Source organism: Mustela nigripes, chromosome 8, assembly GCF_022355385.1.
Source record: "Mustela nigripes isolate SB6536 chromosome 8, MUSNIG.SB6536, whole genome shotgun sequence".
Taxonomy (NCBI): Eukaryota; Metazoa; Chordata; class Mammalia; order Carnivora; family Mustelidae; genus Mustela; species Mustela nigripes.
In genome coordinates, this window is record NC_081564.1 from 81,207,602 (window position 1) to 81,220,383 (window position 12,782).

Below are 12,782 nucleotides of genomic sequence, written 5' to 3' on the forward strand. Positions count from 1 at the left end.
GTTACTAGTAAATGTAAATGTGGATTAGAGATGCGAGAGAATAAAGCAAATAAGTGAGTTTTAAGGGTAACAGTTTGATTTTTAGATTCTGAGCTGAGTGCAGGAGCCATAATGGAAACGAGGGGGAGGGGAAGGATCCACAGGAGTCAGTGAGTGAGCAGAGGAGGAAAACCATGATGGAGTCAGATGACCCTACTGTTTTGGTCATGTGAAAACAATGGAAGTTATATTTGAAATACATAGATGTAAATAAAAATAAACGAGCTCTGCTTCCTTCATGTTTCAGAAGTAACTTGCCTAAAACTGATAAAGAGTTAGCCATTTGTAAATTATTATTTGTGGTTTATGTTAAAATGTGGGAATAATCATATATATCAATATTCTAAAGAATGGAATTTGGCGGCCTGGATGGCTCATTTAGTTTCAGCGTTTGAATGTGAGTCAGGTCCTGATCTCAGGGTCCTGGGACTGAGCCCCACCTGGGACTGCCTAGGGAGGGCCTGCTCCTCCCTCTGCCTCTGCCCCTCCCCCCCACTCATGCTCTCGCACCCCTACTTTTTCTTTCAAATAAATAAAATCTTAAAAAAAAAAAAAAGAAACTTCATAGAATTTTAAAAAGGAGCACATAATAAAAATTTTCCTTAAAGAGATTATTTATTTTCTTAAAATATAGCAAGTTATCTCACAGACTGCCTTGTGAGATGTCCTTTCTTTTTAACATGGGAGAAATGTTACTTAAGAGTTATTAATATTTTTATTATTTTTCAGGAAGTAACAGCTTAACTCTGTTTCAAGGCATTTGTTTTATTTTTTTTCATTGTGGGAAAATGTATACTTGAGAAAATAGGATTTTAGGAAGAGCAAGCCAAAAGTCCACAAAACCAGGGGCTGAAGTTTTCCAGTGACAGAGAGTAGGTCAATTGCCTGGTGTTGGTTTGTCCATGAACAAGGGGTAGAATGCTAGTACGTAACTCCAAGAGGTAATGGAAAATGACTGGATGATGGCAAATTATTTAGGACAATGGAAGTTATATTAAGGCCTGTGACTTTTTTCTCTGAGTGACATGGTAGACATTTAAGTGATCTGATCTGATCTGCATTTTAGTAAGATCATTAAAGTCGTGTTGGAAGTCGACCAGAGAACAAAGGTAGAAGCAGAGAGGCTAGATGGGAGCCTATGGCAATAGTGGAGACAAATTAAGAGGTAGTATGATCCAAGGTTGCAAATAAAATTGGTGAGAAATGTTCAGATTATGGATATTTTTAAAAGGTAGAGCCAACAGGAACCGCAGAGGATTGAGTTTTGGATATGAGAGAAAGAACAGAGGGGAAGCTGACTTCAAAATCTTTAAACGAAATAGGTTTCTATTATCAGGAGAGATTGTGTGTGTGTGTGTGTGTGTGTGTGTATGCACAGAATACTGAAAATCAGGGACTAGCAGGAATTGTGCAGAATTGATCATCACTTCAGTCTGAGTTAGAAATTAGAATTGACCTAGACTTAACCCAGAGTAATCCAAACCAGATTGTTAGAATTGAACTGAATTTGCATTGAATGGGTGAGATTTTGTCCTCAGCAATGTGAAACCTGGATTTGATAGTCATTGAGATGAGAAAAACTGTAAAAAGAAGAGCTTTAGAGGAGGAGTCAGGCATGATCAGGAACTCAAATATATGTCAAGTTTAAATGTATGTGACATTTAATGAAGACACCGAGTAGACCGTTTTTGGATAGCCACGTGTGGGCTTCATGAGAGAGGTTCATCCTGGAGGTATATATCCGGGAGTTGTCAGCATAGAGATGGCATTTCAAGTCCTGTGGCCAGATGAGAACATCAGAGTGAAGGCAAAAGGAAGAGCAATGAGCTTCTAAGGCCTGATAGCAGAAATGCACCAGACTTTACAGTATGCAGAGGTGAAGACAAAGCAAGGAAGACTATTAAAAAGTGACCAGTGAGACAGAAGATAAAGTACATAAGAATAGAGTAATCCTGTCAGATCCTGCTAAAAAATCATACTATATTAGGACAGAGCATTGACTGGATTTCGCCGCGCATGATAGAACAGACCAGATCAGTTTGGTCAAGGAGTGTACAAAAACCAAACTGAAGTGGGCTCCAGAGATTTTAAAAGACTGTGAACAGGTTGATGAGTTCGACAACACTGTGAAAATTCTTTTCTCTAAAAGAAAAGAAGAAAGCACGACTAGCTGGATGAGGAAGTGGAGTCAATAATGTATTTTATTTTGTTTTTAAGATGAAAACAAGACGTTTGAATGTTTGAATGTTAATAGTAATTAGCAGGCAGAGTGGAGCAGCCTTGACTGTAATGTGAGGGGAGGGGTGCGTATCGGAGGAGATGCGCATTAAATATTTAACACGAGAGGACGACGTGGGATTATAAAAGGGAAAGTAGTTTGCACAAGAGTAAGGAGGTCAGCATGCTTCTGTTCTGGAAGAACAGTCGATACACACATTTTCACATGATTATGGTGTGGGACAGAAATAGAGAGAACTATTTTAAAGAGTGAGGCAACTTTATGGTGCTAGAATCATGTTCCTCCACACTCAAATTTGAAAGTAGTAATGCTGTCACCTTACGCGTGGGGTCTGGGTAGCTATAAGAATTTTAGAAAGTATTTTAAATATTCGAATGTATTCAGATATATATATCAATATATACATATGTATACATTGTTATTTATACTTAGAGATTGTTTATCAATGTTCATAGGTATATAGTTACATATTATATTCGCACATTGTTATAAATTATATATGCACACCCAAGTTTATATATATATAAAACAATGTTAAAGTTGGCAAAAACTAAAAGAAGTAAGGATGGCAGCAGAAGCTGTAAGGAATTTTTGTGTCACAAACATATCTTGGGGGTACTGCCTCTGAAAGTCTTCAATTACTATTTCACATCCATCTGAATAAAACATAGACTAGAGTTATTCAATATATTCACCTACTCTTTTTCTACATTTATTATATGGCAGTCCTTTTTTGAAAGCCTGGGTGTTTCAGATTTAATTACACATCATCGTCTTGTCTCTAGGACACACGCTTTGTAGAGATCGTCACCTATTTAATGCATTTAATACCCTGGTGATGGAGGTCACAAACTGCTGCTTTGTTGCCTAAATTCCATCCAAAGAGGAGCTGTTTCATGGACTCCTAAACAAATGAGGAAATACGGCTCAAATGGTACAAAGGAGCAATGATGTAGGATGAATAAAAGTTTAGAAATCTAGTGTACAGCTCGGTGACTATAGTTCATAATGCTACATTGTCTAGGGAATTTTCTGAGAGAACGTCTCAGCTGCTCGCACCACCATCCTCCCAAGTAACAATGTGAGGAGATGGCTATGTTAATTAGTTTGACTGTAGTAATGATTTCACAATGTATATGATAGCAAAACATCATGTTGTATACCTTAAATATATACAATTTTTTATTTTTAAAAAATGGCCACATTAAACTGAAAAATTTTAAATTTGACAATAGCACAGAAATAAACATCCAGATTTCTAATATTTTTTGGAAAGTCAAAAGATCTGATAACTTTAGTTCTGGCACAAATAAGCTGAACTGAATCTTGTCTGTATTACTCAGAGGTGTGTGTGTGAGAGAGAGAGAGAGAGAGAGAGAGAGAAACAGAGAGAGTGATCCACTTTTCTCTTTGATACATGCTTATATAGTCCTCCTATCATGATAATTGCTCATGATTTCTAAAATTGCTTGTAAATATATTTCTGTAGCTAAGACAATCCTCTGGTGGGGGAGGGAGTCCTAAGAAAAAAACAATTTCTCCTAAGAATTTCATAAGAAATTCCTTCTGAAGCTCACCAAGTGATTTAACTTGTATTATATCTTAAATTATGAGAGTTGGGGCTTATTCATGCTACAAAAGTGAAAGATACCCACACATATATGGTCAATTAATTTATGACAAAGGAGCCAAAAATATGCAATAGGAAAATGTCAGCTTCTTTAATAAGTGCTGTTGAAAAAAATGGACAACCAAATGCAAAATAATGCAACAGAACCATTATCTTACATCATACACAAAAATTCACTCAAATGGATTAAAGACTTGAACTAACACCTGAAGCCATAAAACTCTCAGAAGAAAACACAGGGAGTAAGCTCCTTGACCTAGATCTTGGTGATGATCTTTTTAATCTGACACCAAAAATAAAAGCAACACAAGAAAAAATGAGTGGACTATATCAAACTAAAAAGCTTCTGCACAGCAAAGGAAACCATCAAAAGAATGAAAAGGCAACTTACCGGATGGGAAGAAATATTTGCAAATCATATATCTGATAATGGACTAATATCCAAAATATATAGGAACTCATAGAACTCAATATCTAAGAATAATATTAATAATAGACATAAGATCTGAATAGACATTTTTCCAAAAAAGGCATACAGATGGCCAACAGGTACATGAGAAAATGCTCTATATCATTTATCATCAGGGAAATGCAAATCAAAACCACCATGAAATATTACCTCACACCTGTTAGAACAGCTATTATTCAAAAGACCAGAAAAAACACGTGTTGGTGAGGACATGTAGAAAAGGGAACCCTGTGCACTGTTAGTGGGAACATAAATTGGTGCAGCCACTATGGAGAGAGCAGTGTGGTGGTGTTTTGAAAAATTAAATACAGAACTACCTTATGATCCAGCAATTCCACTTCTGGGTATTCAACCAAAGAAAATAAAAACACCTGTTAGAAAACATATCTGCACACACATGTTCATTGCATTATTATTCACAATAGCCAACATACGGAAACAACATAAGTGTCTGTTAGTGGATGAATGGATGAAGAAATGATCACACACACACACACACACACACACACAAATATTACTTAGCCATAAAAAAGAGTGAAATCTTGTTATTTGCAATAACATGGATGGACCTCACGGGCATTATGCTAAGTGAAATAAGTCAGAAAAAGAAAAAAATGAATGATCTCTCTTATATGTGAAATATTATATAAGATATTTTCATATATATAAATCATAGGTGAACACAAAAACAGGTGAATTGTGTTTATTTCTGTTTTTAGTTTTAATATATTGAATACAAATAAAAATTTAAAAATATCATTTCAAATCATTACTGTGGTAGGTAGAAAAATGAATCCCCAAAATATATGTGCTCTAACACCCCAGAACCTATGAACGTACTGACAAAAGGGAATTAAGGTTGCGGATGGAATTCATATTGCTAATTTGCATATCTTGCGATGTTGAGATTGTATTGGTTCCTCCAAGTGGACCTGATCTAATCACATTAGTCCTTAAAAGTGAAGAAGAGGCGGGCGCCTGGGGCTCAGTGGGTTAAGCCGCTGCCTTCGGCTCAGGTCATGATCTCAGGGTCCTGGGATCAAGTCCCACATCGGGCTCTCTGCTCGGCAGGGAGCCTGCTTCCCTCCCTCTCTCTCTGCCTGCCTCTCCGTCTACTTGTGATTTCTCTCTGTCAAATAAATAAATAAAAATAAAAATTAAAATTAAAAAAAAAGTGAAGAAGAGGCAAAAGTGTGGGTCAGAGAGATGACAGTATGTGTAGGATTTGACACCTTTTGCTATGTTGCAGGTGTGTGAGTTATATACAAGAATCAGAAAGATGCCTTAAGGAGCTAACAGTGTCCTTCACCTGACAGCCATCAAGGAAACAGTGACCTTAATCCTACAAACATAAAGAACTGAATTTTGCCAACAACCAAATCCAAAGAAATGGATTCTCCCCTGGATCCTTGAGAAGGGAACACAGCCCTTGAACTTAATATGGTGACACCTGTGACATTTCATTAGGATAATAATTTAAGACATAAAGCTTGTGGAAATTGTTATAGAAGCAATTAAAAGAAAACACATTACTGTTTCATTTGTATTTGACTTTTCACACTAATAAAAATAATCACACAGAATAATTAACAAATTATTTTATATAATTCTAGTGCTGTGCCAGTGTTAATATGCGATGACATCTTCACATATTTAACATATGCATAATTATGTTATAATGAAAATTCAAGACGTTTTCTACTTACGATCCTTAAATATAGGTTTATTGTCATTCACATCAGAAAGTTTAATTAATACACTTGTTGTTCCAGACAGTGCTCCAGGCAGACCAATCATATCTTTGGCTTGAATAATGACCCAATACTCATCTTGCAGTTCTCTATCCATTTTAGTAGATATTCTTATGACTCCTTTAAAAATGTAATAAAAATATCAATTATTATTTCATTATTAACCATGGTATCCACCTAGTTAAATTCCTAAGAATTCAATCATATAATCGTTCTTTTGACACATTTTAAAGCACTACAATGCGGTAGACACTGCCCTGAAGAAAAAATAATAATGATAATAATAAACACCAACTCTGCCTGGAGGTTAGAACAGTCATCGGATACTAAGAATACTAGCAGACCCTTAATAAAATACCCATGTTAATATAATCTGCAGGTAGGGAAGAGGAATATCTTATTTCTACCTCAAATTATTTTCTGCTGTCTTCTCTAACATAATATTAGTGTGCTACAATTAACTTTTCCCTTAAGTTTGAAAGAAGTTAATTATGAATAAATGTGTAAATTACAACCAAATTTATGCAAAAAATATTGTGCACCTGTGATGTTAAAGTCTATTTTAAGTCGTGGTATGTGAAGAAAGGTTTGTTTTTGACCAACAGTTATTCATAATCTACCAATAGAGATAAATATATACACATATTTTCAAACTCAAGATGGACCATAATAAATGTAATAAATATCAACTTTCTATAAAATTATTTACTGAAAAAGTAATTAATGATCACTGAAAAAAAGAAAACTAGGAAAAATTCAAGGCGGTACAGAGGACAAGGGAATGCTGGCCTAAAGATTTTGGAACACTAACACGAACACCGAAAATGGCCAGTCCTCAAATAAGGCTGGGGAAAAATGTTCACTAAAAAATTGTGAGACCTATAAAAACAAAAAAAGGGATGAATTAGACCATATTGTGATGGCATTTTAATTGTGGATTAAAGAGTTTTACAAGTATAATCTTTCATATGAATCACTGTAGGAAATGGTGAATGTATTAAACAGACGCTGCTAGAATCTACCTACGTTGGACTCTGGAGAGAATTGGATGTAAAGGTGTTGCATTTCCCACGTGGTTTTAATTTGCATTTCCATGATGACTGCTGAGGTTAATCATTTTTAATATGCTTGCAGGCTTTTTTCGTATATCAAATTTTAGTCAATTGTTTTAAGTGCCTTTAATGTATTTTTAAATTGGGTTTTTTCTTTTTCCAGTTGGTTGGTTATAATCTTTACATATGTTTTATATCTTATACACAAATGATTTTTGGTATAGATGGGGAAAATTCAATCTCTGAAAGTTAGAAAAATCAGCTAAAAGCCTAAAAAGAATTAAATGTTTAAAAGTACAATGCATTTATTTATTGAAACATCAGGTTTACTGTACAACATGTTTATAATAAGAAGATGATTTATTTTCTGACATCTGCTTACTTAGAATCCTGTTGAATTACACTTTATTTCATTCATAAATACCTGTTGTTGGTTCAATGGAGAAATATGGTTGGCCTTGTAGTAAACTGTACAGGAGACGAGCATTATTGCCACTTGAAGGATCATCAGCATCATTTGCTGTCACTTGGATGACTAATGTTCCTGAAGAAAATATAAATGGTAACAAGAAATTAAGACTGTGGTATCATGGAACAATGCATTCAGTTCTATAAAGCATTCTTCCTTAGCAAGCAAGATGATGATACACATGAAAGACAAGCCCTCCTTATTCAGAATAAACTAGTTATAAAACTAGTATCATTCTGTATAAACAAGATAATATAGCCTCATGCAAAATAGCCCTAATTCCTCTATGCAATGTAGATTTTAAGCATGTAAATCTATGCTATAATGAAATATAACCATTAAATGATCCACTACAAGAACCATTCAGGAGCTTTCAAAGGTGTATTATTAGTAGAAGACTCAAAACGGAATTGGAAGCAGTTTACTTTAAAAATCATATTGTGGGACGCCTGGGTGGCTCAGTTGGTTGGACGACTGCCTTCGGCTCAGGTCATGATCCCAGAATCCCAGGATCGAGTCCCGCATCAGGCGCCCAGCTCCATGGGGAGTCTGCTTCTCCCTCTGACTTTCTCCTCACTCATGCTCTTTCTCACTGTCTCTCTCTCAAATAAATAAATTAAAAAAAAAAATCATATTGTGACCTGTAACTCAAAAAAGTCACAGAATGTTGATAAAATGTTAATAAAAATTATTGAAATGTGCTTGAATTAATATCAAGTTTAGAGAGGCCATAATTATCTACCTAGTTTAATTCCCATCTCTAAAATTCTTTCTTACTTCGAAGAATTCTTTTTTTAAAAGTACAAAGCAAAATCTACCAGATACTGATAAGGAAAGTGTTCTCATGAAAATTCAGTAACAATCAATAAAACACAATGTAAGTGTTTGTGCATTTAAATTCCATTCTTAAATTAAACATATTTATTTAAAAATATTAAGCTTTTTAATCATCTTTATGTAAACGTGGAATAGCATTCTGGGTCTTGTTGGAAATCTGCATTTATTGAAACATTGTGTTCCGTGTCAGTAAGAATGGCAACATGAGCATCACAGAATCAAATAGCCTATGTGCTTTTCTTTATAACTAGCATCATTAATATTTTAATCACAAACTAATTATAAACTGAGACACTCTAAGAGAAAGCCCTTCTATTCCTCTGTAACAAAATTGTTGAAATTTTTACCGTGGCCCTCAAATGTATGTGATCTTTGCTCTTTTGTTTCAGTATTTTGTTAGTTACTTAACACTTGTATACTGTACAACCGCACAAAACGTAAACACCCTAGTTTCAAGCGTCTTACAATACATTACTTCCACTTGTGACAACACGGCTGGACCTTAAGGGCAGTATGCTAGGCCCAAGGCAGAGAAAGACAAAGATATCACTTACATGTGCAATCTAATAGAGCTGAGCTCATAGAAACAGAGGTTAACAAGGTCTTAGGGTGTGACAATTGAGTAAATACTGATCAAAGCCTAGAAAACTAGTTAGAAAACAAATAAGTTCTGGAAAGCTTATGTACAGCATGATAATTACAGTCAACAGTATTATATTGTATATTTCAAAGTTACTAAGAGAGTTTATCTTAATTTGTCTCCCGCCAACCTCCCCCACAAAAGATATGTGTTGAAGATGCTAGCTAAAACGAGGTGGTAACTATATATTGCAATATATAAATGTACCAAATCAACATATAGTAGACCTTAAACTTACACAACATTATATGTTGAATATATCTCAATAAAATAATAAATTAATAAATAATCAGCAAATAATAAAAGGCATTTCTGTAGTAACTGTAAACAGTTACTTCAAGAAAAGGATTCTTAGGGACTCTCAATTCAATCACTTTGTATTGGGCAAGAGTTGTTCTTTAACTCCCCTCTGTGCACACATTCATTTACTTTTTCTACGTTTCCTCTCCGTGTCTCCATTTCATTTCTTTCTATAGGAGTGCTCCATCCCTCGATTCCAGAACTAGACTACCTGTCTACTCTAGTTTCAGGAGCAAAAGTTAAAATCATTATATATTAGTTTATGACCAAAAGAAATTCTTACAATTAAGACTTTAGACCTTTTTACCTAGTACTTTACTAATGAGTACCAGGAAGATCATGAAAAGGCACTGACTCACAGATCACCCCATACTCGTTTATAGAAAAACAAGTTACAAAATTAGGGGTTTTTCCCCCCAATTTTTTCAAGCACATTTTAAATTGATGCTTCATTTACTTCTAAGCAGAACATACCCCTTCACTGTTCTAATGTGTCACTCCCTTGCTCTCTACTAAATGGAAAACCTAATATAAAATATCGTGGGTATTATTCTACATAAGAACATAATTTATACAGGCCCATCTCAAGCATACTTGTCAAACTATTTTTAAATGTTTATTTTCACAGGAGAAGACATTTTGAATTTTTGATTACTAAAATTAAAGGATGTTTTAACACCAGAAAATGAACATAATTTGTGGCATTAATGGCTTAAAAAAGAAAAATGTAAAACAAAAATTCTTATTAGATATATAAAATAGATCTGAAAATATTCTATTTTTATTTTCAGTAAAAACTCAGAAAATTAGGGAAAAAATGCAGCCTTCTAAATCTGATAAAGGACATTTTTTAAACTTTGACAGCAATCATATTTAATTATGAAGATTTAGAACTTTTCCTTCTGGAGTAGTTAAAAAGCAAGAAGTTTATTGTCACTGTTATGTTTTAAAGCATTGTATTGAACCTCCTAGACAATGTGAGGCAATGCCATGTGTACCAAAATGAATGATTAAAGATGATGATGACAGACCAATGATTCATATATGATAGATGGATGGATAGTTGGATAGATAGATAGATATCAGAAACATTTTTTTTTTAAATTACAACAATTATTCAAAGGTGACAGTATTTTTGCAAGAAAATCAAGCAGAATATACCTAAGAAAAGTTTACAGGCGAATATTAAATTAATAAAATTAGCAAGGTCGTACAAAACTCCATTTTGATGTATACCAGAAATAACACATTTATAAAATATTTCAATTAAATGCATAACATACATAACAAATAAAAATATCCAGGAACATCTAAGCAAAAATTATTAAAGATCTCTACAAAAAAACTAAAGAGATATTAATGATCAAAAATGAACAAAAATACTGGGTTTATGAATTTGATGACTTCATAGAAATATGAACAAATTGATCCACAGTATAAATGCTATCCTAATCAAAATCCTAGCAAGTTGTATTACTGAATAAATTAAAAAGGTGATTATGAAATATGCCTGGAAATGCAAAGGAGCAAGCAGGCCAACACGATTTTGGTGAACGACATCTGCAAGACTTGTACCAACAAACAGCAAGGCTTAGGACACAACCACATCAATGAAGACAATATAGTGTCAGTCCCTGGAGCAAAAAAAATACGATAAAACTGCCGAGAGGCTCAAAACTCAGAGAATACACATGTGGTGAGATATCTCCATGCAATGGTGGCACAGCTGAGCACTGGAGAATCATTTCTGTGAATGTTGTGGGCTCAACTGGATATCTCCAGGCATCTACGCATCTGTCTGTTGGTTATCTCTCTTTTGACCTAGGATTTGGCACCTGCTTCACACCTTTCGCAAAAATTGGTTTAAAATAAATTATAGAGGGGCATCTGGGTGGCTCAATGGGCTAAGCCTCAGCCTTTGGCTCAGGTCACGATCTCAGGGTCCTGGGATCAAGCTTTTTGCTTGGTGGGGAGCCTGCTTCCCCCTCTCTCTACTGCCTCTCTGCCTACTTGTGACCTCTGCTTGTCAAAGAAATAAATAAATAAATACTCTTTTAAAAGATAAATAAAAAATAAATAAATTATAAATATACACGTGAAAGGCAACAACACAAATATAACAGAATAACAAAATGCGAAATTTTTTATATAACATCAGGGAAAAAAGACAAATGCCAAACTTCTTAATCAGGATCCAGTGATTGATAACCTGATATTCGTCTAAATTCCCAAATCCCTGTTGTTGTTAATTAGACATACTCGTTTGTTCCTTTTTCCTATCCTGGATTGGTGGCTCTTACTCTACTGAAATGCCATTCAGTAGAGTCTTATGCTTACTGGTGCATTTACTCAGTTGGTGTATGAAGCATGGTACATGCCTCACATATGAACCAACCTGCTTAGCCTCTTCATTCATTTCATCAACATTTTATTGTGCTCTCACTAAAACTGACAAAGTTGGTTTAGCCACATTAGTGGGTCAAAAATGAAAGTTTCTTTAATTATGTTAGTAATAAAGTTATTTCTAAAGGACAAGTGATACATATGTACATGAATGAAAATACTTTATATAAATTAACATTAACTATATCACCGGATAGATATTTTTCACATATAGTTTCATTATTTAGTCAGTTTTTTTGTTTAATTTCGTTTTTATGAACAGTGCCCTGGGTTATCACTAGCTCTCTTTTAGATTTAATCATGTCTTAAAAGGAGACATTTAATTCAATGCCCGTATGTCTCATACGCTACTTCTCACACCCCATGGAAGAGCCACGAGTACGAAGTAGATGTCCCCCAAATTCACTCTGGCTTACTATAATGCACTACTAATAATATTTTTAAAAATAAAAAAATCAGGACCAAATGCTTTCTGGACAAAATACCCCCCCAAAATAGGATTAAGCAGGGCTGTCCTGGGTGAAACTGGAGATCTGATCACTATTTGTCACAAAATCTTCCTAATTTTCTCGGCTGTAATCTGATATGGGCCCCTTCCAAGGAGGGCAGGAGGAAACCAAAGAAAGAGGCAGACCATTCTAAATTGGTAGGTAGTAGTTGTATTGCGCAAGAGAACTTATTATGAGGCTTGATTTGGGTGTCTGTAAGCAGTTTTCTGGATCTGCCCACCAAGGCTTGAAAGTTACAGAGCCTCATGTAGCTTTTATTATTTATACCTTCCTGACTCAACACTACATCTCCATCTCAGATCTGGATGTGTGGGGCAACTTCTGAGAGGAACCAGGCTAGTGGAACCCACATTCCAAGGACAGGGGAGGGGCTGAGGAGCCTCTGATTTCTGAGGCCCAGCACACAGGTCAACTGGCAGTCACATCCTCTCAATGACCACCCCA

At 34.9% G+C, this 12,782-nt stretch overlaps 1 protein-coding gene across 1 annotated transcript in view; it reads right to left on the bottom strand.

The window, feature by feature from the left end:
* CDH19 (cadherin 19) overlaps window positions 1-12,782 on the bottom strand; it is a 93,114-nt gene that overhangs the window by 46,222 nt on the left and 34,110 nt on the right. Inside the window, exons 4-5 of the mRNA XM_059410092.1 lie at window positions 7,605-7,724; window positions 6,084-6,248 (exon numbers count right to left, since the gene is read on the bottom strand). Coding sequence (XP_059266075.1) covers window positions 6,084-6,248; window positions 7,605-7,724 — 285 coding nt within the window. The remainder of the gene's footprint in view (window positions 1-6,083; window positions 6,249-7,604; window positions 7,725-12,782) is intronic.